The sequence below is a fragment of the Gallus gallus genome, chromosome 23 (assembly GCF_016699485.2).
Source record: "Gallus gallus isolate bGalGal1 chromosome 23, bGalGal1.mat.broiler.GRCg7b, whole genome shotgun sequence".
Classification (NCBI taxonomy): domain Eukaryota; kingdom Metazoa; phylum Chordata; class Aves; order Galliformes; family Phasianidae; genus Gallus; species Gallus gallus.
The window spans coordinates 5815822-5843119 of record NC_052554.1 but is presented as its reverse complement, the minus strand read 5'-3'; the positions used below and the strand labels follow the sequence as shown (position 1 = coordinate 5843119).

Sequence of the window (27298 nt, the reverse complement as noted above, 5' to 3'; positions counted from 1 at the left end):
GGTCCTCCCTGCCGCAAGGCGGCGCTGCAGCGGACGGCGCGCTGCTGGGGCCGCTCCCGCCGGGCCCGCCGCCTCCTCCCCGCGCACGGGGTCCTCTCACGGCGCCGCGGCGGCTATAAAGGGGAGGGCGCCGCGCGCCTCCCCTTCTCTGCCCGCCGGGCCGCAGCGCGTGAGTGGGGTCGGGCTGTGCGCCGCCCCGGGCAGGGGGGAGGGCGCGGGGGAGGGCGGCTGCGGCCCGGCCCGGCCCGGTCCGATCCCGGCTGCCGCGTGGGGCTGCGGCCCATCGGGGCCGGCTGTGAGGCCGAACCTCGCGGGGCGGTGCGGTTTGAAACGCTCGGTTGGGGTAGATGCGGGTCTCAGAGGGCCGTTCGCTGTGTTTTAATTCTAAAACAGCCTTAAAAAAGTCCGGGCCGGGCTGTGAACGGGGCCGGGCTGTGAGGGGGCCGTGGGTCGCCCTGACGGAGGTCTCTCCCTGCAGACGCCACAGCCACGCCGAGAGCGGTGCGGGCGATGGACGCGGCGGGCAGCAGCTACCCCATGGCCTCGCTGTACGTGGGCGATCTGCACCCCGACGTCACCGAGGCCATGCTGTACGAGAAGTTCAGCCCCGCGGGGCCCGTGCTGTCCATCCGCGTGTGCCGCGATATGATCACCCGCAGATCCCTCGGCTACGCCTACGTCAACTTCCAGCAGCCGGCGGACGGTACGCGCTGTCTCCCGTGCCTTCTCCTCCCCTCTTGCCGTTAACCCGCCCTGTCTGTGCCGTCTCAAACAGCCGCGGTGGCGGCCTTACGTTTCCAAACGTTCAAACGCAGCTGCTCAGTTTCCTGCACTGCCCGGGGTGAGGCTCCGAGCGCTGCCGGCCGTTCTGGGTACCCGGCCGGGCACGGCTGCCCACGGAGGTGTTCCGGATCGGGGGGGAGGTGGCAGCTGGGGACGTGGCTGGTGGGTCCTGGGGGTGGGTTGGCAGTTGGACCTGAGGATCCTCCAGGCCTTCTCCAGCCTGAATGATTCCACGGTGTGTGTGCTCTGTGTAGCTTCCTTTCCCTGTGTTGCATCCATAGGGATCGCTCGGTCAGCAGCTGTGGAGCTGCAGTGTGTTTTACAGGCACTTCATTTTACAGAAATTTCACCCATGTCACTGCTTCTGAAGTACTTGACAAGCACACATCTTGGTGTCCTCTCTGGTTCATTGGACTATTTCTGTATTACTGAAAGTCTCCAAGTTTGGAGATGTGGGTTTGGTGCAGCTCAAAAAGAGAGCAATCTCCACCACGTTCCTCTTCATTCTTGTGTAGGTTTAGGCTATTTATGTGGTCTTCACGTAGCCGGTGCTGGCAGAAAAGTCTGCATGTAATCAGCCCAGATTGGGTGCTTTTCTGCCCTAACCCTCTGGCTGCTCACCTGCTGTAACTTCAGACCTGGGAGTGCTGGTGGCTGCACATTGCTGTATTTGTGCAGGCTGCTGTGCAGCACTCTGAAGTGGTGTTCTGGAGCTGGTGGGAAAGGTTTATTGTGCAATGCATGTGAAACTGTGCCGTCTCATGTGCAGAATCCATGCTGGTTTATTCTGGCCAGATTGCTTTTAATAGTTCCATTTGGCACCTGCTGAAGTAGATATTCCAGTGCTGAAGCAGTGCTTCATGAAAACATGAAAGATGGGACAGAAAAGGTCATTGTGAAATGTGTATTTTTCTGGAAGAAAAGTAGCTCAGTATTTTCTGCCCTCGTTTTCAGGGCCTTTACTTGTTCACTGGTGCACACTTATTGCTCTGTGCTGTGGTTTAGCAGTATCTATATATAGACATCTCCAGAACAGGCAGGAGTGAACGCTTCCCTAGGATTCAGAATCAGTTCATAACAGCCCAGACTTCAACAGCCAGTAGCCTATCCTGTAGCCTGCCATTGGCCATCCAGATAGCAGACTTCCACAGGGTAATACATTGCCTTCAGGTCAAAGTCTTCACAATGTGTAGAATAGAAATGTCATCACAAAGCTGTGCTCCTGCAAGCCAGTAGTTAGCCTCTGAGCTCTCAGCTGATTTGATGTGAGCTGATGGTGACTGTGCCATCCTGGCTGCTGTCCTCTTTCCCGGTTCAGAATGCCTTCTGTGCTTTCAAGTAGAGAAGACCTGTGTCAGGTAGGTGCAGGTATGATGTTAAAAGGGAGGAGTAGCTAGTCATATATGCTTACTGTATCAGGAAGAAGTTCTCGTACAAATATGAAGGCAGCTGGCCTCCCCATGGATTTCAAGGTAAACTTTTATGGTAATAAATAGGCATGAGTTTAGAGGGATGTCATTCTGGGCTCCTGGAGAAGCAGCAGACATTTTAGGAAGTCCCAGTACTTGAAGTGATACTTTGACAGAGTAAGTGGTGTCCTGTTACTGGTAGGTCTTCCAAGGTCAAGTGACTTAAACCTTGTCTTTGAGTTACTATTGGGAGGGAGAAATATGCAAACTCTCCTCCCTCCACAGATAGATCTCTTTCAAAAAGTTCCTTTCTGGTGTAGCAAACAGCAGCATGTTATTTTGTGTGAGTTAAAGACGGCTACTGTGCCAAACATCACACAGTGGAGCAGCAGTGGGTGGGAGGTGAGCAGTTGTGTGTTGGGGTCTCTCTGAAACCAGGACTCAAATTTCATGAAGAACAGAATTTTTCTTGTCAGATGCATGAGTTTTGGGTTTGGCTTTCAAGATGGCAGGACCCAGTACTTCCTGCATGAGGGCTTTCTGAGAAGACAGATCTGTACTTTCTTTCCAGGGATGCATAATCAGAAATGTGTTTGGACTTTGTTACCCATTCTAGGAAATGATGGGCAGTATTCTGTAGCACTGCTACAACACAGTGCATAAAAGCACTCAGGAAGCTTTGTTACGGGCACACTGCTGGAGTGTTTGAAATGGTGGCAGGCAGTAAAGCTGATAGGATAGTTTGTATTTCCTGGATACCTTTTGTGGAAGTAGGAGTGCTTTGCAAGTCTGAAGATTTGTCACATCTTAACCTTTGTGTGGGAAATAGGATTCTCTCCTTACTGCCTGCAGAAGCTGAACTGTTTACAGGTCAGGTAGCAGTCAGAACTTTGCTGTTCTTTGGGACCACCAGGAGATCTCTGTAATCATATCCTGAACATCTGTGTTTCCAGAACTCCTGCATCTGAACTGGTTCTGGGCTTGCATTTTTCTTGTTTTTTTTCTCAGCTAATGGGATGATGCTTTACCCTGGAAGGCGATATTTTTGGACATGCATTGTCTGATAGTCTGCAGAGAGGTTATTTTTAGTGAAAATGAGCTCTGCTGCCTTCAGTTGAGGTTCTGTGGCATGGCAGCCAGTGAATGCTCAGTGCTGGGTCAGTCCTGTTCTGATAGATAGGTTAAGGAAATACTTCAAAGTTCTGGCTAGTTCAGACTTAGCCATGGTTGTTAATATTTGTTCTTCTTAAGTGTAAGTGGAAAGAAAACAAACTAATTTCATTTGGAAGAAAAGCTCAGTTTCCTTTTAAATGTGTTCCTCATGCAATTTAGTTGCATTCCAGGGTTTCATAACCTTGACAGTTAGGACAGCTCAGATAATGATGGAGAGAAACTTCAATATGGCCATAGAGATAAGCTGTTCTGGGAGTACAGAGAACACTGCATATTTCCCAAGCCAAGAAGGAACCCGGGGCTGGGATTAGATAACTGTCTCTAAACAGAGAGGTGTAGAAGGGTATAGATAAACTTGTCCTTCCTTCTTAAAGGAGAGATGGCAGTGTAAGAAAGACATCCAATGTAAAGCAGGTGTGCTTTACATTGCACAAAAGGAAGGAGTGGTTATGTACATAAACTTCATTGCTGGCAGCGTTTTGTTATACTTCAGTGATGAAGGGATTGAAAGGAATGGACATCCTTGCTAGTTTTATGTGGCTAAATTTGCAGTGTTTTTGTTGGCAGGCCTTTATTACCTAGTGACACAAGCAAGAGCACAGAGGTCTGCAGAGCAGCTGATAAAACTCCTTGTGCTGAGCTTCTCACGAGTGAATCCTGGTGCATGGTATCTCTTTATGCTGCTCAGCCACAGTGGCCAATTCCTGCATTGTGTTAGCTCTGCGTCAGGGAGCCTAGCCTGTAAGTGAGACTAATTACTTTGAGGCCTAAGGCAAGCTGCAAGGAATGCTCACAGATTGGTTTTCCCTGTCCAAAAGGCACCTGAAGAACTGAAAGAGCCTGAAAGGCAGTGTGTGTGTGCACAGTGTTGGATTTGAGTTGCAGTTCAGTCTGCTGGGAGGATGACAGGAACGAGTGGGAGTGAAACAGATACGGGAACTGAAATGGCTGAAGGTTTGTGGCTTAAGTAGGGGAAAATGCGAAGGTGTTTGCTCAGGTGGAGGAAATGAATTTGCAGTGTTTATTCTGAGCCACTGTTATCACTGTGCTGATCCTTCAGGGACTTTCTCAGGTACTGGCATGATATGATTGCATTTCTGCCTGGGAGTGTGGCAGCCCTCAGGTTAGGAAATCTGTCTGGGGCTTTCTTGCACCACTGCTAACAAGAAGCATTTTAGCATTTGAGTTTATTTCAAGCAGAGTATAATAGTGCTGTGGAATGCTAGATAGCTGCTTAGAGCAGTGCAATAGCATCTGCTTATGTATGTGCTTAGAAAGCTTGAAAGAACCAGGAGTAGGCTCATAGCCTGTCTATCAGTAGCTGCTGCACAGCATTTCACAGTTCCCTCTGGTTGCTTGCCACTGCTTCATCTGCTTGGCACCTTTCAGCAGGAGCTCTGTTTCTGCTGCAGATGGTATATACAACTTGTGTGTGTCCTTGCCAACACATGCTTCTGGAGGACCTCTCTTTGCTATAAATAAACACTGCCAAATTTGACGACCTGCACCAAGTTGCCTGCTGAGGTGCCTACCAGGAGCTGGCCACGGAGAGAGCCACAGGGTTGCGTTGACTCAGAGTAGCAGCTGAGGAATCATTTTAGCATAGCAATTAATTGAATGTAATGCTTCTAAATAGCTAATAGAGCAAATAGAGCTCTAGCATGTAAAATTTTCCTCCTGAGGTGGTTTTTGTCGTCTTAATTTTCCTAGTTTCTCTACTTCAGTAACTAGATCCAGCAGAACTTGTTTCACAGTAGGGATTGTGTGTAAAGGACTGGGGGAAAAAAAGAGATGGCACCACTTCAGCTTAGAAAACAGTAATAGGAAAAGTCTTCAAAGCACATGGAAAACTCTAATAAACGTTCATGCAGTAATTCAAACTGATTTTGTGGTAGGGAGTGCAGGAGACTTCTGTAGGCAGTGCCCCACTGAGGATTCTAGAGAGCTCTGAAATGCTGTGTGGCCACTCTGCACTAGCAAAGAATCACTTGAAAGGAGAAGGTGTCCACGTTGGCATTTTGGTTGAATTTGCTGCCCTGAAATGATATCAGTAAGTATAAGTGGGTGATAGTGGTGTGGGACAACTGAGCCAAAGAAGTCTGGAAAACTGGGGTATTGCCCTGTTAATGTTCCTTGGTTTTAATGCATATTTATCCCTTTCTTTCCCTGCCTCATGCAGGGAATTAAGTCTCTCTTTCTCTGCTGACTCCATGTTAGGAGTGTTTCCTGGCACAAAAGAGTCACAAGCATCTGAATTTTATGAACAAGATCCTAATGAGTGTACGTAATGATCCTTTTAATATATCAGTAGGCAGCAGAAATAGAATCATGACGAGGGGGTTCAGCGTGGGCTAGGATGGCAGCACTGGGGTTTTAAAGTTGAGGTAAACACTTCCCTGTTCATCAGGTTGGGTATCTGGGCTTTTTTCTCAGTGTTTTGTCTCTTCTTACTGTTGCCTGTAAACTGAGAAAACTGGGAATCATTTTTTGGCCACAAACGATAGGGGCTGAGTTGTGTTCTTCCCTGCCAGCCATGTTTGTGTGCATTCACCATCTCTGACCTGACAGAGATCATTTTCTCTAAATAGAAATGAGTATAAGTAGATGAGAGCTTCCTGTATCTTTCCCTTCTTTTGATTTCAGCAGTTTACCTTTAAATATAACTAACTCTAAGTACTTTGGCATTCATTTCTCTGTGACTGTTAGAACACTGTAATGTCAGTTCAGAGTAGATTATTAAGTCTGTTTTGTTCTTAAGCATGTTTAATAACGGTGCTGCAAAGACCTCCCTTGAAACGTGAAGTTAAATGAGAAGTAGTCATGGGAATTGATGGCCCATGCTATTGCCCCAAATGTCTTTCTAATTTTATTTAAGTTATCACTCATGTGATGGAAACCTTTATACTTTAACAAGCCACAGAAACCTGTTCTGTGCTTCTCTTGCAGCTGAGCGTGCTCTAGACACCATGAACTTTGATGTGATCAAAGGAAAACCCATTCGCATCATGTGGTCTCAGAGGGACCCCTCACTGAGGAAGTCAGGGGTTGGGAACGTTTTCATTAAGAACCTGGACAAATCCATTGATAACAAGGCACTTTATGACACGTTCTCAGCGTTTGGGAATATTTTGTCCTGCAAGGTGAGATGTGGTTACTTTGTCCCATTCTGCTGTAGTGGTGATGTGATCAGAGGCACATCCAGTGTAGGAAGCAGAAGTGGCACCTGTCACCAAGTGAGGAGGGGTGTCTCTTGAAGGCAGAGTTGACCAGAAGGGCAGGGATTGCTGAAGTTATGTCAGGTTTGGTCATGAAATGTGCCAGTCTGAAACACAGACATCTTACTTGCTTTGACCCTTGGCAGTAACCTGTTCTTGTGTGCTGACATTGTGTCTGAGAGTGACAGAGGAGAAGGTGTGCGTTCCGAGATCTGACAGTTTGGTTTCCTTCCACATGTCTAGGTGGTGTGTGATGAGAATGGCTCTAAGGGCTACGCATTTGTGCACTTTGAGACCCAGGATGCTGCAGATAGAGCCATCGAGAAGATGAACGGCATGCTGCTAAACGACCGCAAAGTGTGAGTGTCACAGCCAGCAGCAGCAGCGATCGCATGAACCGTGATGCATCTCGGTATTAACAGGGACACACAAGGTTCTCCTGGCCCAAGCCTTGGCCTGCTACCTCTCCACTACAGGGCTGGTGAGTGACCCTGCCCAAGCCATGGCCTGCTCCCCTTCCATTGCAGGGCTGGTGGTTTCCCTAACCGAGCCTTGATTTACTCCCTCTCTGCAAGTGGGCTGGGTGGGTGTCTGGCCAGTACTCTTCACTGCAGAACTGGGTGGGCATTCTAGGCTGCTGCTTTTCGCCGTAGGACAGGTGACTTTTCTGGTTGGTCTGCGGCCTGTTTGTCCTTCTGTTCTCCTGGCACCCTTTCTTCTCCCTGTGTCTGGCTCCTACCACAAACTCATTTTTTTGCCTCACTGCAAATCACATGCTGTTTTTCCATTTTTGAAAACAAGTTCCTTACTGTAATTTTCTTTCATGCAGATTTGTTGGGAGATTCAAGTCTCGTAAAGAGCGGGAGGCTGAGCTGGGAGCCAAGGCAAAGGAATTCACCAACGTTTATATTAAGAACTTTGGGGATGACATGGATGATGAAAGACTAAAGGAACTCTTCAGTAAATATGGTAAATACAGAAACTCTTAATGAGACTGTGAATTTCATGACCTGTGCTAATTTAACAATGCTGCTACCATCTGTATACCTCTACTGGGGTCACTTTGAGGCTGATGAATTGGAAGAGTTGAGGTGTGGGTTGCAATTCTGTCAAACATTGGACAGGAGGCAGAGAGTGGCCAGCAGATGAGTGAAAGAAGAAGGCTAGGGTGATTATGTGGAGCTTAATAGTCTTGAAATAGTCTTACATTATATTTTACTAACTCTGTCCCTTGGTAACAGGTAAGACTCTGAGTGTTAAAGTGATGACAGACCCCACTGGAAAATCCAAAGGCTTTGGCTTTGTAAGCTTTGAAAAGCATGAAGATGCTAACAAGGTATGACCAAGTGTTAATCCTGCTTGGGTGTCTTTGGAGAATAATTTACTTGGCTTACCGTAGAAGCAGGTTGAGGTAAAATTCTCCCTCAGATGTAACCTCTTCTGGATGTGGGGACTTGAAGCCATTTGCACGTCACTCCGATGTTACCTTATTTCAGGATTAAGCTGGCACTTCTCAGATTACTACACACAGAGTACAGTTGTAGAATCAGAACATTAATTGCTGAAGAAGTACTCTGATGGATGGCTCAGGGAGTGAATGTTCTTGGAGTAGTGTCTTTTGAGCATTATGTTTGTTATTATTTGATACTAAATCCAAGAAGGGTGGGGATAAATTAACAAGTTCCTGTTGTTAGTCCAGCACTAATGGTAAGGTTGTCAGCATGATCTCTCCTGATAACTTCAGTTTATTTTTAATTAGCTGGTGTTAAACAGGAGCAGTGTAGAGATACTGTGGCAGTTTTAGTTTATTGGCTAACAAGCAGGGAGATGCAAGGTGAGCTTTGGGCAGCCAAGTTCTTAACAGGATCGGCTGCTGTCTTGTTTCAGCAACTGATGGTTTTCTTTGACCCCCCTGTACAGGCAGTAGAAGAAATGAATGGGAAGGATATCAATGGGAAAATGGTGTTTGTAGGCCGAGCACAGAAGAAGGTGGAGCGCCAGGCAGAGCTGAAAAGGAGATTTGAACAGTTAAAACAAGAGAGAATCAGCCGGTACCAGGTGAATAGTCTGTCCCTTTTCTGAATTTAAGTACAGTTTTCCATCTATTGGTAGACTTATAAAGCATTGATGAAGCAATCGTTGTCCTGTGATGTATCCTGAGAGTTCAAACTTTGAGGTGACTCCATGGTATTTGGAGGCAAAGGAGACATCTGTGTATGATACTCACAATAAAGTGCTTAGGTGGATATGAGAAAAGTCATGCAGTCATCTTTAATTTCACATGAGCCTACCTAAAAGGATGAAAAGAGATGATATAGCTCTACAGTGTTTGTTTAGTTTTTAGCAAAATTGTGTCATGCCAGAGACTGCATCTGAATCTTTCCCACTCCTTGCGATGTAGTGCCGGACTGGGGACACATGATGCAACAGGAAAGCAGAGGAAATCCAGACAGGCTCTTTCACTGTATTGGGGTTTGTCTCTACACCTTTGCAACATTTATGGCCATCAGTCTTGGTGGCATGACAGTAATTTCCTGCTAAATTAAGAGGTTTTATACAAATGACAGCTTTGGTAGATGAATGCTGACAGTTGAAGTGCTGAAGATTCTCTTTATTACTGTAGATGTCTTAATTACCTTACTGTTCTCTACCTTTTAGGGAGTTAACCTATACATTAAAAACCTAGATGACACTATAGATGATGAAAAACTGAGGAAGGAATTCTCACCTTTTGGGTCAATAACAAGTGCAAAGGTATTGTGGGGCTTGGGGATTTTTGGATTTTAAGGCCTGAAGAAGGAACTGTTACTTGACAAAGGACTGAAGGGCAGTTTGTATATCCTCTGACTGGTGCAGTCATGAGAACTTTGGACTAGTATATAGGCAGATTTCCTTGGGTCTCATTGCGATTTTACTGATAAATTGTTTGATTCCTCATCAGAAGTGGAGGGGGCAAGAGGTGGGGAACATGCCATGTCATACTTATTGGCAAGCAAGCATTTCTCCACATGTGATTAGAGGCACCTAATCTTTCCCATTCCTTGCTGTGCAGTGTGAGCCTGGGGACGCATGGTGCTGACAGAAAAGCAGAGTAAATCCAGACAAGTGGTTCTTCATTGACTAATTGTCTCTACACCTCTGCAACAGTTCTTTCCTGAAGTCTGATATTTCTCTGCAGTCAAAAATAGAGATTCTTAAACTGTTCTTGAAATGTTGCTCCACTAGCAATTGGTCTTTACTGCAGGTGATGCTAGAAGATGGACGGAGCAAAGGGTTTGGCTTTGTCTGCTTTTCCTCTCCAGAGGAAGCTACGAAGGCTGTGACAGAGATGAATGGTCGAATAGTGGGCTCTAAGCCACTCTATGTTGCACTTGCACAAAGGAAAGAAGAGCGAAAGGCTCATCTAACTAATCAGTACATGCAGCGCATTGCTGGGATGAGAGCCTTGCCAGCCAACACAATCATTAATCAGTTCCAGCCTGCTGCTGGCGGTTATTTCATGCCTGCTGTGCCCCAGGTAAGCGGAGCTAAGTTAGTATGGTTTTATGAACATTTTAACTGTGCTTGAACCTTGAGTTGTTCAGCTGCATTCATCCCATTGAGTCTGTCTTATGCCCATAAGCAAGCAACTCCTAATGGGGAGTGCAGTCAGTGGAGTTAATTGTGATGTCCCAACTGTGTGCTCTCTTAATTTGAATTGGGTGCTGAGTCTGGGGAAAAACTGCAAAAACGTGTTGTGAATAACAAGCATTGTTTACTTAGATGTTGCCTCTGAGCTTGTTTGATCTCCCTCCAGGCTCAGAGCAGACCCACTTACTATGCACCCAATCAGATGGCACAGATGAGACCCAACCCACGCTGGCAGCAAGGGGGAAGACCTCAAGGTGAGTGCCCTGGAGACTGTTTTGGTTGCATGGCCCTCTGGGTTGTACTTTCTGACAAGAACAATGCATGCTTTCCTTTCTTTGCACAACTTCAGCTTGCTTCCTGGAACTGACTAGCCTGACTTACCGGTCAGTTCTGGTTTGAGGATTTCCTCTCATTTCTTCCATCAGGCTTCCAGGGAATGCCAAATGCCATGCGCCAGTCTGGACCACGGCCAGCGCTGCGCCATCTGGCCCCTGCTGGCACTGCTCCTGCCTCTCGTGGCCTCCCTGTTTCTGCCCAGCGAGTTGGTAAGGTGTCTGCCTCCCAGGCTCTTCTCAGCTGTGGGGGATGAGGATGCTATTGAGACTTGACTTTACTTCCAAAGGTGGTTGTCAGAAACAGATAACCAAAGGCCACCTGGAGCGAGGGGCAGAGACAGCACCTGAATCTTTCCTATTCCTTGCTGTGCAGTGCAGGTCTGGGGACAGTTGGTGCTACAGCACAGCAGCAGAAATCCAGATGGGTTACTTTCCACTCGCTTGGAACTCATCTCTACAGCTCTGCAACATTTACTGCTCTAAATAAGACTGTAGGTTATGGATAATGTTCTCGGAGTAGAGCATTCAAATTCTATTTTAGGGAGTAACTGGAAAATACCGTAAATGCAGAATGTAAAATAGCTCTCTTCTGAAATATCCAATTGTAATTTGGAGACTGGTTTCTAAGCCAATATTGGCCTGTGCAGTGCATGGCTTGAATTTAGTGGTCATTAAGATACCTCGGGTTACTTGCTGCACATTCCCATGGGTGGTTTTGATCCTGCTCTCTTCTTCTGCAGGTGTTACCACTGCAGGACAGAGCTTGGCTCCTCGTCCTCCTGTAGCTGCTCCTGCTCCCAGAGCAGTTCCCCCTTATAAATATGCCTCAAGTGTCCGCAGCCCGCACCCACCTGTACAGCCTTTGCAGGTAACACGAGGATCTGTGCCTGAAGCAGCTGCAGGCCAACAGGTTTTACATGCAGCTGAAGAGTTTTCACAGAAACAATCAGCACAGCATCTATTTTTGCATCCTCCTATCTGCCTTTCTTCAGGCACCTCAGCCTGCAGTACATGTGCAGGGACAGGAACCACTAACAGCCTCCATGCTGGCTGCTGCCCCTCCCCAGGAGCAGAAACAGATGCTGGGTGAGTAAAACTCTGGTTGTTCCAGATTGCATTTTACTGTGGAAATGTCCCCAGGCTTCATTAACAGCTTTTGAATTACAATTGCTGTCTGAAATCCTTTTTTTCTAGGCGAACGTTTGTTCCCTCTTATTCAAGCTATGCACCCCAGCCTTGCAGGGAAGATCACAGGGATGCTGCTGGAGATTGACAACTCAGAGCTGTTGCACATGCTGGAGTCTCCAGAGTCCCTCCGCTCCAAGGTAAGCTGGCCTGTTCCCTTGGGTGGGTCAGACTGTGGGACCCTTCGGTTGAGAGAGAATTCTCACTCACTGGCTCATCTGTCTTCCTGGAGGTGGAGGAGGCTGTTGCAGTGTTGCAGGCTCACCAAGCCAAGAAAGAAGCTGCCCAGAAGGTGGGTGTGGTTGCTGCTACCTCTTAAGCCAGGAAGACTGGTGAGTGTCTCAGTCCTCAGCTTCAATTGAAAGCTCCCAGGGCTGGTAAATAAAGCAAGACAGTTACTGAGTGTTCTTGGTCTGGGAGGCCTGTGTAGGTCTGGGAGCAGTGCTTGTCTAATTGTAGCCAATTCTTCAAAAATCTTTTAATTAAGCGTCGGAAAGATGATGCATAAATTGCCAAAGTGTTCCTGTGAGCTGGCATGTCATGGAAGTACAGCAGAGTGAGATGAGTCTTGTGACAGTGCTGATCTAGGAGATAATGTTCTGTGGCTTCGAGGTGAAGTACTGTGCTGATGCCCATTCCTTGTCCTGGCAGTTGTCTGCCTATAGCATGCATTAAAGGGCTGCTGTCAGCAGGGCCGTTTCCTGGTACAGGTCTGTCCAACGAGTGCTCTCTCTGGTGTTGAAAAGGAGCCAGCTCTGAACTCCTAAAAAAGGGCTTTATTTCCCAGTGCCTGGCAGGTAATCTCTGACTCCTTTTCCTGTAGGATGCAAAGAAGCCAAATAGCCCCTCCCCAGACATCAGCTCGAGATGTTTGCAGATTCTGCGCCGTCCTGCAGGACTCGATGCCATGCCACACATCACGTAGTTGTATTGCATTTTATAAATTAACCCTTCAGATCCTACAAAGCCAACTCTGTGCAGCTCTAGATTGCCAAAACCAGAATGAGTTTGCAAGCTTTTCCTTTGTGATCAGAGCAGAGTTACCGTTTGTCTTTTCTAATTGAGACGTCGAGGATTTCTGGTTGGAATGGTGTGGGTTTGGTTTTAACTGAACAGTCCAGTTCGGAAAGTTCTGGAAAGTCTTTTGTCAATAAAGGAATAAAAACTTTCTCTGCATTTCTTATCTTTCTCTTTAGTTTGGGTACATAATTTTGACGTGGCTTAGGGAATTGAGGTGGGCATTCAGGATCGCTGTATTAAAACGGTGATCTGAGGTCGCTGCTTTGAAGATGCGGCTGCTCTGTGGGGGGCGGGGCGGCGTGTTCGGCTGCGCTCGCACCTCCCCGCCGGCAGAGGGCGCTGTGGGAGCAGCCCTGCGCGGAGGGGCGGGATTCGCGCGAACTTCCGGGGCGGGGCGCTAAGATGGCGGCCACCAAGAGGGTGCTGTATGTGGGTGAGTGGGGCTGAAGGGGCTGCGGGCGCCGTGCGGGGTGAGCGGGGTTGTAACGCTGCGGGCCGCAGGCGGGCTGGCGGAGGAGGTGGACGAGAAGGTGCTGCACGCCGCCTTCATCCCGTTCGGCGACATCACCGACATCCAGATCCCGCTGGACTACGAGACCGGTGCGTGGCGGGGCGCGGGGCGGCGGCGCGCTCTGAGCCGGGCTGTGACTGCGGGCTGTGTTCGCAGAGAAGCACCGCGGGTTCGCCTTCGTGGAGTTCGAGCTGGCGGAGGTGAGAAAGGGGACGCGCCGCGCTCCGGGTGGTGGCCGGGGCCGCAGGGGCTGCCTGGCACCGGGGGCGGCCCTCCGGGTCCCCGTTCCCGTTTTGCCCACGTGGGGGCCGCGGTCCGTGATCTGCACGGGGCTCTGCGCGGCGTCTCTGCTCCTCTCCCAGCTGTGCTCCTTACACAGAGCGTTTAAGGGCTGGCTGTGGAAGAGATGCCCATAAGTGTTTCGAGGCCCCGGTTCAGATGCGAGGCCCGTTGATTCCCACAGCTCTGGGGTATACGAGGTTTAGGAGAGCAGCCTTCTGCTGATGTTCTCCAGTGAGCTGCGCCAACCTTGTGTGCCCAGGCTTCTTCCTTTAAAGGAAGAGAGAGAAGTGGCTTTAACGGTGTCCTATTGCTCTTCACACAGGATGCAGCAGCAGCCATTGACAACATGGTACGAGGCCTGCTCTGCCTCACAGCCCGGAGCTCATCTCTGCTGGGACACGGCTGGCCCTGGCCGGGAGCTGCAAACAGCCTGGGGCAGCTCCTGCTGCGTGTGCTGGGTGATGCTGCAGACGTGGGTCTGGTGCTGGGGCTGTTATGCCTGACCCTGCTTTGCTGGCGTGGTTGCCGCTGCCTGTGGTCTCCGTGCAGCTCCTGAGTTGCGGGGCCCCCGCAGTGCTCAGAAGGGGGGAGAGAAAGCCAGCCCTGTTCTCTGTAGAGATCTGCAGAGGGGACGTGGTGAGTTTTTACCCTGTGGTGGGCTTTGTTCTTTATTTGTCCTCTGTAGAATGAGTCTGAACTCTTTGGTCGGACAATTCGAGTGAACTTGGCCAAACCCATGCGAATTAAAGAAGGATCGTCTCGGCCAGGTAAGTTGGTGCCCAGGAGATGAGAAACCCCTGTGGGCATTCAGTGCTGGGCGCACGTTGGCCTTTCTGGTCTCCAAGGTTCTGTTTCCTGTTCAGGCTCATGGGGTCCCAAGAACCAAAAACACCCCCAGTCCCTCGAGGCAGACATGGCTGCTCTTCCAGTTGTTCTCTAGCAGAGGGCCCAACATGCACTCAAAAGCCAGGCAGGGTTACCGTCACACCTGAAATGGGAGGGGGCCCAGGCCATGCTAAGCAAAGTGCTGGTATGAGGTGGAAGGTGGCACGCAGCCAGTGGGCTTGCCTCGCCTGGGGGAGTTGCTGGCTCTGTCCCTGTGTCCCCATGCAGTGGGGTGACCGCATGTGGTTCTGGGGGTGGTTGGGCCAGCAGCACCCTGGCTTGCAGTCCTGCTGCTGCCGGAGCTGCGCTGAGTCCTGAGCTGTGTGTGGCCCTGGACTCAGCACCGTGTGCTCACCCTGCCCTCCCCTCTGCAGTGTGGTCAGATGATGAGTGGCTGAAGAGGTTCTCAGGAAAAACTCTGGAGGAGAACACAGAGGAAGGAGGAACAGAGGCACCCAAATCAGAGGCACAGGAGGTAGGAATGGATGGAGCTGCTTGTGCCCTGCTGAGTGCCTTGGAATGGGGAATGGCCACCTGGGGAACTGGGTGCTGCCAGCTTTGGGAGCCAGGAGTGAGCTCTGGCCCGGTCAGTCTCTTTGTTCCCAAAAGCTCGGTGAGCCCAGAGGGAGCTGTGTGCTTCTCCTGCATCCTGCAGCGGCCCCCAGGCTGTGAGGAGCCTCTATTTGCTGCATGCTGCCTCCAGGGTCTTCTGGAGCTGGCACTGTGTCACAGGCTGACACAGCCCGGCCATCAGGTGGCAGAGCTGAGCAGCAGCACCACCGTGTGCCTTCTCCTTGCCTAGGGTGAGCCTCCTGCCAAGAAGTCCCGGGCTAACCCCCAGGTTTACATGGACATCAAGATCGGCAACAAACCTGCGGGGCGGATCAAGATCCTGCTGCGGTCCGACGTGGTGCCCATGACCGTAGGTGAGCAGTGCTGCTGTCACTGCGGCCCATAGCTGTACTGCTGTGCTCACCTCTGCCTTTTACCCTGAACAGAAAACTTCCGCTGCCTCTGCACCCAGGAGAAGGGCTTCGGCTTCAAGGGGAGCAGCTTCCACCGCATCATCCCTCAGTTCATGTGCCAGGCTGGGGACTTCACCAACCACAACGGCACCGGAGGAAAATCCATCTATGGGAAGAAGTTTGATGATGAAAACTTCATTCTAAAGCACACGGGACCGGGTAGGGTGAGCTTTGCAGGGCACCTTGAGCTGCTCTGACCACGCAGCAGTGGCCCCAGGGCCAGTCGGTGCTGTCCCAGCGCCTCGAGCAGACTGCTGTGTGCCCATGGCATTCAGAAATGCAGCCCCCTATTTCTGCCCACAGGCTGCTAATTTCCAGTCTTGTATCATGGTGAATTTCAAAGCTGCTTTCCTGTTGGGTTTTAGGGGAGGGAGGTTGCAGTGTAACTCTGAGCACTGGAAAGGTGGCAGAAAGCAGGCAGGCTGATCTCCAAGGCTTTGCTGTTGTTACAGTTAAAAATAGATTAATGCTCTCTACCACTTCACTCTGTTCATACTTGTAGGTGTTTCTTGGCATCTTCAGCTTCCCGCAGTTTTAATATTCAGAGACTCTCTTAAAACCAGCAGTGTCTGCGTGGCCCAGGAGGGGTTTTAGTTAATTATTGGCGTTGCTCCCAGTAATGCTGCACTGTTTGGTCCCAGGGCTGCTGTCCATGGCAAACTCCGGCCCGAACACCAATGGCTCACAGTTCTTCATCACGTGTGATAAAACGGACTGGCTGGATGGGAAGCACGTGGTGTTTGGGGAGGTGACGGAGGGCATGGATGTGGTGCGGCAGATTGAGGTGGGTGCCGCAGTGAGGCGGGCTGTGCGTCTCCCCCACCACCCATCTTCGAGCCTCCATCCCCCTTCTCCTGCAGGCTCAGGGCACCAAGGAAGGGAAACCAAAGCAGAAGGTGATAATCTCCGACTGTGGGGAGTGTGTGTGACCGCGGCACTGCTGCTCCTGCCACGTTTGGTGCCCCTTGCCTGCAGCTGTGCTGTGCAGTGGGCGGGGAGGGGGCTGCGGGGCGTGTTGTGCCCTCACTGCTTGGTGCTCCCACTCGTCTGCCATGCGCCTGGTGAAGACTTCTTATATTTGGCAGAAGTAATAAAACCTAATTTTAGAAAAACTGCAGGCCTGCCCTGGCTGTTGGTTCCCACTGAGCGGGGATGCTCTTGAAATCTCGAGATTTGGAAGGCTCCTTGCAGGCATTCCCAGCAAGCGCTGAGCCAGGTGCGTTCCACCCAGAGCTGTTACTGTGTCCTGAGCTGCTTTGTGTTGCCTTCATCAGCGAATGGAACCTTTCTGTTGTGGTGAGACCTTATCACAGGAGCGGGTTGTTCTTTTTTTGGTGCTCGCCCCCTTGGGATTGGGGTTGGTTTGTTGCAGTTTTTCTCTGTTTTTTCCTCTGTGTGTGGGTAAGCCAGGCTCCCCGGCTGCCCCAGAGCAGCCCCCGCTGCCACAGCGCCTGCTGGGCTCAGCTTCAGGCAAATGGGTGCACTTTTAGGCTGTCGTGAGTATTTTTCATTGCGAAATGCAGTCTGCAGAACAGAACGCCGTTGTGCTGTGACATTCATTAAAAAACAGCAGGAGAAACACCGTGTTTACTTTCCAAACTAGGCATTTATTTTATAACAGCGTTGTAGCTCAATATGTATTATTTCTTTTCCCCTTGGCTGAGTTTTGTGAACTCTAAGTAAACAGGAGCGTGTTAGTCAGCCGGCTACTTAATTGGCTGAGAGTGTTTTTGTGTAGGGAACTGAAAGCCCTTCTTGGAGCCAGGCTGCCCAGCTGTCCCCGGAGCCGCCCTGCCTCACCCCGGGCACCGCACATCCGCCACGGCCCCACGTCACCGACCACAAATCCTCTTCCTCTCCTATATATTTATATCTGCGCATGTATAGTATGGATGTTTCTCATTATGTGTGGTGAGAGAAGGGAAGTTTTATATTATTTACATCCACGTCTGGGAAGGGAAGGGTTGGGCGGAGGGGGTGGTGTTGTATCTGGTGGGCAGCCCTGGTGCTGCTGCAGCAAACCCCCCCCACGCACAGTGAGGACGCGGTGCCCCATCTCCCTGCCGGGTGCTCAGTGGCAGCCACAGGACTTCACCACCATATTGCGGTGCTTCTTGAGGATCACGTTGTTGTTGCTGTCGTAGTAAAGGACGGAGGTGGCGCTGAGCTTGGTGGGCGCGCAGCACGCCTTGGGCACGGCCTCGGGCTTCATCAGGTGGACCTGGGGGGCAGAAGGGGCCATGGGCACGGGTGAAGCCTCAAAGCGCGGCGGCTCTTACCTGGGAGAAGCCTGGGTGAATGGGGGGATTATTTCCAGCCTTTTGTAATAATATTTATCCTAAACCCTTGGCAGTCCTCACTGCAGTTTATATTGGATGGGGGCAGCCCTTCATTCATTTGAGTTTTCTGGACCCGGAGCCGAGCCCTGGCACCGTGAGGTTTGCAGGCAGCTCCCCTGGCCTCACCCCACATGTGTGAGCCATTTGCCAGCAGAGCTCTCCCAGCTCGGAAGTCCGGCGCTGTGCCGTCCAATGCTGCTATTTGCAGCACTGGGCTGGCGCAGCTCCCAGCGCCAGGTGATTCATGTCTGTACTGGGAAGAGCCCTGGGCTGGGGGTGAGGGTGGGTGCCCACAACAGGGCGGGTGGGGGGGGGGACTCAGGCAGCTTAGTTAATGCAAAAACTAAACCCTGCCAGGAGACTCCTTCAAAGGCTCAGCCGAGGACTCGGCGCTCCCTGTAATTAACTGCGAGCACCGGAGTCGGTGTGACTCCACCATTGGGAAATCAAGCACTCACAGGTCAGGAAATTCCAGAAATTAAAGCATGGGTTGCAATGTGGGGTGGATTTGGGAAAATGGGGCAGTGAAGCCTTCCTGCTCAGAATATGCTGAGCCCAGCACTTGGGCTCTATGGGGCCTCGGGGGCGGACTCTGTGTGTGGAGACAGGGAGGGGTCTGGCTCCGGGAGCCCCCCGGGCACTGACCAGGGACTGCAGGATGGCGTGGTTGGTGGCGTTCATGCAGGAGTCCAGCGGGAAGGCGCACTCCCCCTCGCAGTAGTAGGCTGAGTACCCCTGGGGGGCGATGACCCAGTCCTGCAAGGAGAAGATGTTGCACTGGGGCTCTGTTTGCCCCTCCATTCCTGCCCCCTCCTCCCCAGGTTTGTTGAGAGCTTTGGGGTCACCAAAGCTCCTGTGTGTGGCTGGGGGAGCTGTGGCTCTGTGAGGGGATCCGTACCAACCAGCCCAGGTCCTGGAAGCTGACATAGAGCTCGTGCCTCCGGCAGACCTGCCGCCCATCTGCAGTGTGGACATCATCTGTGGAGAGAGGGAAGCAGTGTCAGCCCGGGGTTGGGGTCGTACTGTGGGACACAGAGGGTACACAGAGCCTCCTGGGTGTGGGCAGGGCTGTGCTCCCAGCCTGGAGGAGCAATTTGGGAACGGGAAGCTCGGCAGGGCTCTTACCGAAGATCCCCGGCAGCTTGTTGTGGTGCGGGAGGTCGTTGCTCTTCTTGGGCTGCCTCCTGCGTGGCGCTTTGGCCGCCCGCGTGGCGCGCACGGGGCTGGCGCTTGCTCGGAAGAAAGTCACCATGAAGGGCTGCTTGGAGCGGGGCCCACGGCGGCCCAACAGCCCCACCGAGCCCGGCTCCACGCTGAGCCCTGCAGGGACAGAGCAGGGACAGATGTGGGCAGCTCCTGCAGGCAGGCACTGTGCAGCACCCTCAGCACCGCACGCCGCTCATCGGGCGCTCACACGGTGGAGCCGCATCCTGCAGCACTGCCCACCCCGCAGATGGGAACCGCACGCTGCAGAGCTGAGGGTGTTTCTGGGGTTCTGGCCCCGATGCTGCAGCGGTTCTTACCATTGTCTGTCTCCACGTAGAGCCGCAGGCCCAGGTTGTATTTGCGTTCCACCAGCCAGTGGCTGCTGGCAGCCGTGATGTCGAACACCAGCCAGCCCTCGGTGCCGGCACGGAGCTGCTGGGCGTCCAGCAGGAACAGGTCGGACTCCCTGCAGATGGGCACAGCGGTGAGCAACGCCCTGAGGCTCCCACATCCCGCAGCCACTCGTGGAAATGACTCCCTGTGCCCATGCCCATACAGGCCCCGGTGCTGCGGGGTCAGGACAGCGTCTGTGGTGTGTGTGATGGTGGCACCCTGGCAGCTGCCCTGGGAAAAGCACAGCTCCCTCCTAGCACTGCGTGTGTCACTGCCTGGGGACGCTGTGGGAACAACACTGCAGCATTTGGCACGGGGTGGGAAAGGTGAAGGGCAGAGGTGGTGCTCAACAGCGGCCCCAACCCCATCGCAGTCCTGGTCCCTATCTCTATCCCAGTTCCCAACCCCATCCCCACATCTCAGCCTCCATCCCTATCCTGGTGCCTCATCTTATCCCATTCTTCATCCCCATCCTGGTCCCCATCCCAGTTTTCATCCCCATGCATATCCCTGTCCTGATCTCCATCCCCATCCTCCTCCCTATCCCAGTCTCCTTCCCCACCCCATCCCACCCCTGTCACCTGTTGGCGTGCTCGGCGGCGATCTCATAGATGCTGACGTGCAGGGTGCTGTTGCTGTGCCTGCTGACTCCCCGCGCTTTGTAGATGCGGAACTCAGCAGCCGTCACCGACTCCCCCACGGGCACCTGAGCCAGGTCGAAGCGGAACTCCTTCCAGTAGGGCTTTGGGGAGGAGGTGTCCCGGTCCTGCTCCACTGCGGGGCACGGGGATCAGGGACTGACCCGAGGGGCCGACCCCACGCGCCCCCATCTGGGGACAAACCCTGCTGTCCCCGTCCCTGAGCCCACACACCGGCCTGCCCTGTGCTGATGGAACGTGGGGTGGAGGGAGCGAGGCAAGGGCAGGGCAGGTGCCCGGTCAGTGCTACGTGCCCATAACCCCATTCCTACCACTGGAAGTGTCTGCTTTCTGCAGAAATCGGTGCCTTTTGGGAAAGAAGGCTTCTTTCTAAATCCATAAAGGAAAGCACCGAGTGCTGCTCTGTGGCAGGGCATCCCCGCCGGGTCACTAATGTGTAATTATTTCCTTCAAATTGTTCTTTAGAAGTATTCCAGCCTGCCGTGGCTGAACATAATTAAGATGATTAACGCTCCTCCTGCTTTAGACATAAATGAAATGTCACAAATCTCAGCTTGTGCCTCCTTTAAAAGACCCAAACACACAAAATTGCGAGTAAATAAACAGCCAAACACCTCCAGATGCCATTTTAAACCACTTCCAGGAGGGCACATTCCTGATCTCACACACCCCAATGTTTCCCTGCCTGTTGTATGCAGGGCAGCTCACAACCTCTCTTAGAGCCAAACGCTGAGATGCTCACTATGTATCCACGGGTTTTTTTTTTTTCCTCTCTTTTCCTCTTTTTCCCTCTGAACCCAACGCTGCATTCCCTCCAGCCCTGGGGTTCACCACAGCTCTGTTTTATATAAAGCTCAGGGCCGGCAGCCGGGCGGATGCAGAGCCGCTTCCTGCATGCGGTGAGCACCCACTGCAGGGGGGGGGAACCGTGGGCCCCGGGACCCCCTGTGCTGCCTGGGTGGGCCCTGGGGCTGAGCCCCTGGGAGCTGCAATGGTTCAAAAGACCTTTTCTGTGTTCCCATTCTGTTCACTGCGCTGTGCCAACAGCTCTGCCCTGCCCGAGCCCTCAGTGCTCCTGCAAAAACCCCCACAGCACAACCGAGCAGCCCTCTTGCAGCCAGCGAGCGCCCGCAGCACCCGTGCCAAGGCAGGGGATGAGCATAGGGACAGCCAGCACAGAGCAGCATCCCTTTGTCCATCTTTCAGGCATGGGATGAGCTGAGCTCACCGCATCGCAGTGTTGAGGTTCTGTGCCCCATCTCCGTGCCTCTCTGCGGCTGTTGGAGTGGGCACTGCTTCCCCCCCCTTTGGACCCAGCTATTGATCGGGGCAGCATTGACTCAGCACCACCACTCCGCAATTAGCTGTGGGTGGGTGAGCCGGGCTGCGGGCAAGACACTAAAAACACCCAACCCGGGTCCTCTGCTCTCCTTGCCCCCTCCTCCTGCACTGTCCCACCCCCCAGGCTGCCGCATCCTTCCCCGGCCATCAGTGTCACATCCCCCATCCCAAATAATGGTGACAACACGCATACCTTATATTGGGCCATGCGACCCCGGTGGGACTGCCCAGCTCTGGTGCCCCCAGGCCCTACGCTTCACCTCCACCCCCATTTTATTTTTAGCTGCACTTCATTGTAAGCATTCCGTGCACTGCTTCTATAAATGCCCATCAGTGGTAATTACGGGTCCTGGCTGCACCGAGCGGTCCCTGCGACCATTTCAGGCACTAAATTAAAAGGAAATGCCAGGATATTCGACCACATCAAGCACACTGAATGCTAAAATAGGTCTAAAGGAGGTGCACAGAAGATGCTCCTTCACTTGCAAAGAGGGAAAAAATATACTGCAGAGCTTTCCAAAGCCAGGGGAGACAGAGGAGCACTCCCAAGCACAGTGAATGCCGCTGAGCCTCCATTGGGCTCCCGCTCCACCCCATGAACACTTCCTCCTAAGAGGAACACAAAGGGCACCCCCACTCCAGGCTAAAAGCACCTTCCTGGCTGGAGCCACTGGCACCAAAGCCAACCCAAGTGCCAAAGGCGGCCCGGAGCTGCTCGTGCCCATGGCTGCACCTGGGCTCGGGCTCTGCCTGGCAAAAGGGAATTGCACTGCATGTGGGGCTCCATCACAGCCCCATCCTGGGAGTGGGCGCAGTGCCCAAGGAGCCATCCTGCATTTGCACGTCCCATCAGGGTAATGGCATAGCCAATTATGCATGCAAATGAAAGTTAGCCTTCTCCCACTAAAAAAATTTAATTAATTAAAATGAAGGGGCTGGAGAAGCCGCAGAATTCAAAGCCATTCAAATTGAAGGCTGAAGTCGTGCTCATCAGCCTTCTGTGGGGGATCCGGGCAGCCCCACTTCCCATCCCACCCAAACCAGCCATGGTTACAGCACGACTTGGTGTTCACGTGCTGAGCACTGAGTGGAGCTGGGGGCTGATGTCCCAACACCCACCTGCCCTGTCCTGGCTGCCCTGTCCTGCAGGCACAGCACGGGGGCTGTCCCGTGGGGTTCCCTGGCCTCTGTGCAGCCCAACACTGCAGGGGGATGCAGAGAAGGATGGAGAGGACTTGGCAGACACCTCTGTAGCCCTATCTGCTCCACAGCTCAGTCCTGGGGGACCCCACGCTGGGAGCTGCCAGCCCCATGCCAGCCTTTATTCCTCACTGCTCCCAGCATCGCCTGCATCACCCCACATGGGTTCTGAAGTGCTGCTTCCCACTGCACACCGTGGGGTGGCCGAAGTCCGGACGCTGCTCTGCACCTGGATACCCCCACACCTCACCCCCACCTCTGCACGGGAGCACCCCAAAAGCCTCGTGCTTGGCCACAGCAGGCAGAGGGGAGCATGCAAACAGCCTAAAGCAAAGAACGTAGACAAGAAAAGCTGAGCACGCGTTCAGGCTGCCCAGCGGACCCCAGCGGGTGCCGGTTGGTGTTCTGCTGCATCGCCGCTCACAGAGTCTGGGAATGGGATGAAGCTGGAGCTCAGCAACCAGCCGGACGGGATTCCAGCAATAATGAGCGACCGGGAGGGTTTTATTCCGAGCCGTGATTCAGCGGTGTCCCACCGCAGGTAATTGGTGCACTTCGCTGCTGGAAGGGGGAGAGCAGCGCCGGCCCGCCCCGCCCGACTGCTTCGTGCGCACCGCCGCAACGGGGTGGGCGATGCGGCCCCGTCCTGCGGGGTTTGCAGCTCCCGCGGTTGTGCCGTGATGGAGACCGTACTCGGGGTGCCGGGGAGCCCAAATCGCTGCAGCTCACGGCACAGCAGGGCTGGAGGCAGCAGGGAACGGGTGACCCCAAGCCACGATCCGTGCACCGCTTTCCCCCCCGCACCTTCCCCTTCGCAATCGCCGCTTTTCCTCGGGCGCAGCCTCCGGGAGCGCTCAGGGCTCAGCCCGGCGCCCCTCTCCGCCCCCTCCCTCCGCTCCGAAGCCCGACTTGGGGCGAAAAGGGGCATTTCCGAGCAGGGAGTGCGCCCGCGATGACGGACGCCCGCAGCCGTCGGGGCAAAAACTTCGGTCCGGGGTCGGTTCTACTCGCGACGGCCGCTCCGTCCCGCCCCCCCCGGTGCCGCACTCACCCATGTTCACGAGGCTGACCACGGTGTCGGCGCGGCTGACCACGCTGCCGGGCGGCGGGCTCTGGGTGCTGAGCCCGGTGAGCACCGGGCGCGAGACCGCCTCCTCCTCCTCCTCCTCTCCGGCCACGGCGTGGTACAGATCGAGCATGAAGAGCGGAGCGGCGGCGGCGGGGGCGCGGGAGGCGGCGGGAGAGCGCGGTCGGGGCCGCCCCGGCAGCCCCAGCACGGCCAGGATCTCGCGCTGTACGTCCCGCCGCTCCCCGCCGCTCAGCCGCCGCTGCGCGAACCCCGCGTGGAGGCGGCGGCGGAGGACGCTGCCGCTGCCCCACTGACACAGCACCGCCGCCGCGCACAGCAGTGCCACCGCGCTCAGCCGCCCCCCGCGCCCCGACCCCATGGCACCGCCGCCCCGACCGCCCCCCCCCGCCCGGTGCGGAGCGGCACGGCACGGAACGGCCCCCGCGCGGCGCCGGACCCGGGAGAGGGAAAGGGACGGGCCCGGCGGCGGCACCGCCCCGGCCACGGTGCTCCACGCCCGGCACAGAGCGCAGCCGTCCTCCCACGGACACCGAACCTGCGGACACCCCGACCCACGGACACCCGAATCCACGGCCGCCTGACCGCACGGATGTACGCCCCTACGAGCACCCAACTCGATGGGCACCCAAATCAACGAACATTTACCCCTATGGGCACCCAACACAATGGACAGCTAACCTCGCAGCACTCAAACCAATGGACATGCAACCCTATGGGCACCCAGACCCATAGATACCAAGCCTTAATGGTTACCCCACTCACTCACCCTTCCCCACAGACACCACACCCCTGCAATGGGGGCTTATCCCCTACTCATCCCCTGCACTTGCCCATGCAGATTGACCCCACCTGCAGCCCATGGGCACCCACCCCCTGCCCCTCAGCTGCTCTCAGTCCCCACGTCAGTGGGATCCACGTGTCTGGGCCAGAGAACCTCCTCCTGCCGCGCTCCCTGCACGTGGGGCTGTGCAGGATGCTGTGCTGGGACAAACACCTCCAACCTGGAACACCAACGCTTGGGCATAAGGTAGGAGGCAAGATTGTTTATTACCGCAAGCAATTGTAATACAAAAATGTGTCTGTTTTCTTTTTTTAAACAATTCATTGGTAGAGCTTCAGTTTTTTGTTTTTTGTTTTTTTTTTTTGCCTCAATTTAAACCAATTGAGAGAATCACACAGCAACACGGTCAGAGCCGGAGAGGAACACCATTCAATAAATACAGGGGCTCCGCAGAGCCCACTCCCCGCAGCCCCCGGCCACTCAGTTCGGTGCCATTACAAAGAGCGTACAAAAGCCGGGCAGGACGTGCAGCGAGTGTGCTGGTGAGACTCATTTCAAGGACAAGCAACTGTGCGTGTAAGTCCAGATTCCTCCTAGGAGCAGAGGTCGCCCGGGTGGAAGTGGGATGGCCAGAGAAGTAATAAATAGGAAAGGAGGTGCGGGTGAAGGCGCCGGCTCGGCCTCTGAGGTCATCACAGCAGAAGAATCCTCCAACCTGCAGAACCCACCGCCGCCGTGGGACGCGCTGAGGGACCCCGACCTGAAGCTGCCCCCGCACCCCCGCAGCGATCCTTACAGCCCCGCACTGCTCAGACGGCGCTCAGCACGGCGGCTGTGCGGAGCGCAGCGCTGTGTGCAAACCCCGCTCCCAACGGCGCAATTCGGGCCAAACCGCATCGCTGCAGAAGAGCAACGCGGGGAAGCCCCGAGGAGTGCCCACACCTCGCGTGTCTCCGCCTGAGGTATTGGTGTACAAAAAGAGTTCCTTGAACACTGCAGGATTCAGGTCTTCGCTTTTAAATATAATTTACCTTGCTGAGACAGCAAGTCGAGTTTATAAAGATGCATTTAGGAAACAATCCTAAAAGATAGGGCAGGTCCGCCCCCTGCGCCGCGCAGATCCTATTTATGCCTTCCTTGTTTTACACTTTCACATCTTGACCTTTTTTGTTTCCTTTTTTCCTTTTTCTCCCCCACGTCTCCGTTTTCTGCCCCTCTCCGGACACCGAGAGGCGATTTTTGTGTTTGTTGTTTTTATCTACATAAATATTCACATGAAAATCGTAACTTACAAAAAAAAAAAAAAAAGGAAAAAAACAAAAAGAAAACAAAACAAAAAAAAAACAACGAAAAAAAAAAACCCAAGTAAGGCAGCTCCATGACACGACTTTCTTTTACACTTTTAACAATATAGCTTCTCCCATTTAGAATAAATATACATCCAATGCACGCAGCGGGGTTAAAAATCGGACGCGGGTGAGGTTTGCGTGGCCGGAGGGCGCGGGTACAGTATTATCTCTTGGGGCCCGGAGTTTTGGGGGTGGCAGTGGTCGTCTTCTTGGACATGGTGGGGATTTTGGAAGGCTTCGCGCCGCGGCGGGTGCCAGCCACGCTGCTCTCCGAGGTGTCGGAGCACGCGGACTGCGTCTCCAGCAGGTCGAAGTCGGAGGCGTCGCTGCCCCGGCGGCTGCTGGCTCTGCTGCCCGCGCGGCTGCCGGCGCGGCTGGTGGGGCGGCTGGCGGCTTTCTTGGGGTCTGCAGGGAGCACAGAGCCCTCGAGTGGCCACACAGAGCGCTCGAGTGGCCACACAGAGCCCACCCCGCGGCTCCCGGCTCTGCCCGCTGCCCCGCTCCCCCCCAGCCCTGGACGGTCCTCACCCCACTTACCTGCCCGACCGCTTTTGGCACCCGAGGAGACGGGCGAGGAGCTGTTGCTGGTGTCCCCAACCAGTGAGGTGCGGCTGGAGTGGAAGGTGGGACGCTTCAGTTTGCTGCCCGCTGCTGGCGTCACCTGCAGGGAGGGACGGAGCAGAGCTCAGCGCACCGCGGCACAGTGCAGCACAGCGCGACGCGGTGACCGACCAGCAGCCATCTTAATGGTCACGGAGAGCACGAGGTGGCATTTTAGCAGTGGTTGAAAAAAAGGCATAAAATAAAAAAAAATGGGGCCTGAAATGACTGACAGCACTGCGGGCTGAAACAAAAGCAAAGCTGCTGCCCATGGGACAACAGCAGCATCTGAGGTCAGCAAAGAGAAGTACAAAATTTTGGGCTCCCCGTCTGCAGGGATACACTGTGGCCCTGTGAGCTCAGAGCTGACCCACGGCCAGGCAGGGCAGACAGAGGGAACAAATGGGCACTGAGGGAGATGGGCATGGGTTGTGCCACACGCAGGTGCTTCCCGCGACCTTTAAGATGCTGCAAAGGAAGATGGGAAAGCAGCACAACCTGCAGCACTTCTCCCATTGCTGCAGGGGAAAGCGAGGGGAGGGGGCACAGCCCGGCCCCAGCCTGGGGCAGAGGCTCCAGTTTCTGGGATGAAGCAGAGCTCATCCTGGGAGATGCTGGGCACAGTGCATGGACAGCCCCAGCCTCTCGTGCTACTGTCCTGCATCCCGCAGTGTGGCTCGGAGCAGTGTGAGGCCCCACTGTGTGATCTTTGGGCTCTCCCGAAACTGGAGCCAGGCTGGGGTAGGCAGCAGTGGGGGAGCCAAGCATTGGGCTCTCCTTCAGCCCCAGCAGGAATTCAGATCCATTATCATGTCATTGTGAAGGTACCGCTCCCGCTGTCAGAGATCTCGATTCTCTTCCTTGATCCTTGATCAGAAACAAGCTCA

General features: G+C 53.7%; 4 protein-coding genes and 3 non-coding genes across 30 annotated transcripts in view; 5 read left to right on the top strand and 2 right to left on the bottom strand.

Moving 5' to 3' along the window:
* Nucleotides 1-81: 81 nt before the first annotated feature.
* PABPC4 (poly(A) binding protein cytoplasmic 4) lies at nt 82-12906 on the top strand. 3 transcript variants are annotated; one of them, XM_015297906.4, is made up of 16 exons: nt 82-169; nt 479-703; nt 6312-6505; nt 6824-6939; nt 7410-7549; nt 7822-7916; nt 8501-8638; nt 9239-9334; nt 9825-10097; nt 10377-10464; nt 10636-10755; nt 11286-11413; nt 11538-11631; nt 11740-11870; nt 11963-12062; nt 12554-12906. In XM_015297906.4, the coding sequence occupies exons 2-15, from the start codon at nt 511-513 to the stop codon at nt 12047-12049; spliced, it is 1893 nt and encodes a 630-aa protein (XP_015153392.2). In that variant the 5' UTR covers nt 82-169; nt 479-510; the 3' UTR covers nt 12050-12062; nt 12554-12906. The 3 variants fall into 3 exon arrangements, with proteins under 3 accessions (XP_015153392.2, XP_046759562.1, XP_046759561.1); XM_046903606.1 differs by lacking the exon at nt 82-169 and having other exon boundaries at nt 588-841; XM_046903605.1 differs by lacking the exons at nt 82-169; nt 479-703 and adding an exon at nt 1019-4437.
* Nucleotides 8949-9079, top strand: LOC112530232. Its single transcript, XR_003071726.1, has one exon. It is a non-coding gene; the product is annotated as a small nucleolar RNA SNORA55 (small nucleolar RNA).
* LOC112530233 lies at nt 9601-9729 on the top strand. Its single transcript, XR_003071727.1, has one exon. It is a non-coding gene; the product is annotated as a small nucleolar RNA SNORA55 (small nucleolar RNA).
* LOC112530231 lies at nt 10886-11018 on the top strand. The gene has a single exon (XR_003071725.1). It is a non-coding gene; the product is annotated as a small nucleolar RNA SNORA55 (small nucleolar RNA).
* Nucleotides 12907-13128: 222 nt separating the features above from the next.
* PPIE (peptidylprolyl isomerase E) lies at nt 13129-17162 on the top strand. Its single transcript, XM_004947868.5, has 10 exons — nt 13129-13183; nt 13252-13350; nt 13418-13461; nt 13866-13892; nt 14229-14310; nt 14803-14903; nt 15231-15354; nt 15427-15612; nt 16095-16237; nt 16314-17162. The coding sequence occupies exons 1-10, from the start codon at nt 13153-13155 to the stop codon at nt 16380-16382; spliced, it is 906 nt and encodes a 301-aa protein (XP_004947925.1). The 5' UTR covers nt 13129-13152; the 3' UTR covers nt 16383-17162.
* On the bottom strand, nt 17040-25753 carry BMP8A (bone morphogenetic protein 8a). The gene is made up of 7 exons (XM_003642583.6): nt 23643-25753; nt 19973-20165; nt 19316-19464; nt 18918-19112; nt 18691-18770; nt 18438-18548; nt 17040-17674 (listed from the first exon to the last, which is right to left on the bottom strand). The coding sequence occupies exons 1-7, from the start codon at nt 24037-24039 to the stop codon at nt 17525-17527; spliced, it is 1275 nt and encodes a 424-aa protein (XP_003642631.4). The 5' UTR covers nt 24040-25753; the 3' UTR covers nt 17040-17524.
* The window catches only part of MACF1 (microtubule-actin crosslinking factor 1), a 114705-nt gene continuing 112116 nt past the window's right edge, over nt 24710-27298 (bottom strand). For all 22 annotated transcript variants that reach the window (XM_046903602.1, XM_040651833.2, XM_015297905.4 and 19 more), the window contains 2 exons: nt 26349-26472; nt 24710-26216 (listed from right to left, as the gene is read on the bottom strand). In XM_046903602.1, the coding sequence (XP_046759558.1) occupies nt 25975-26216; nt 26349-26472 (366 nt within the window). In that variant the 3' untranslated portion in view covers nt 24710-25974. The remainder of the gene's footprint in view (nt 26217-26348; nt 26473-27298) is intronic.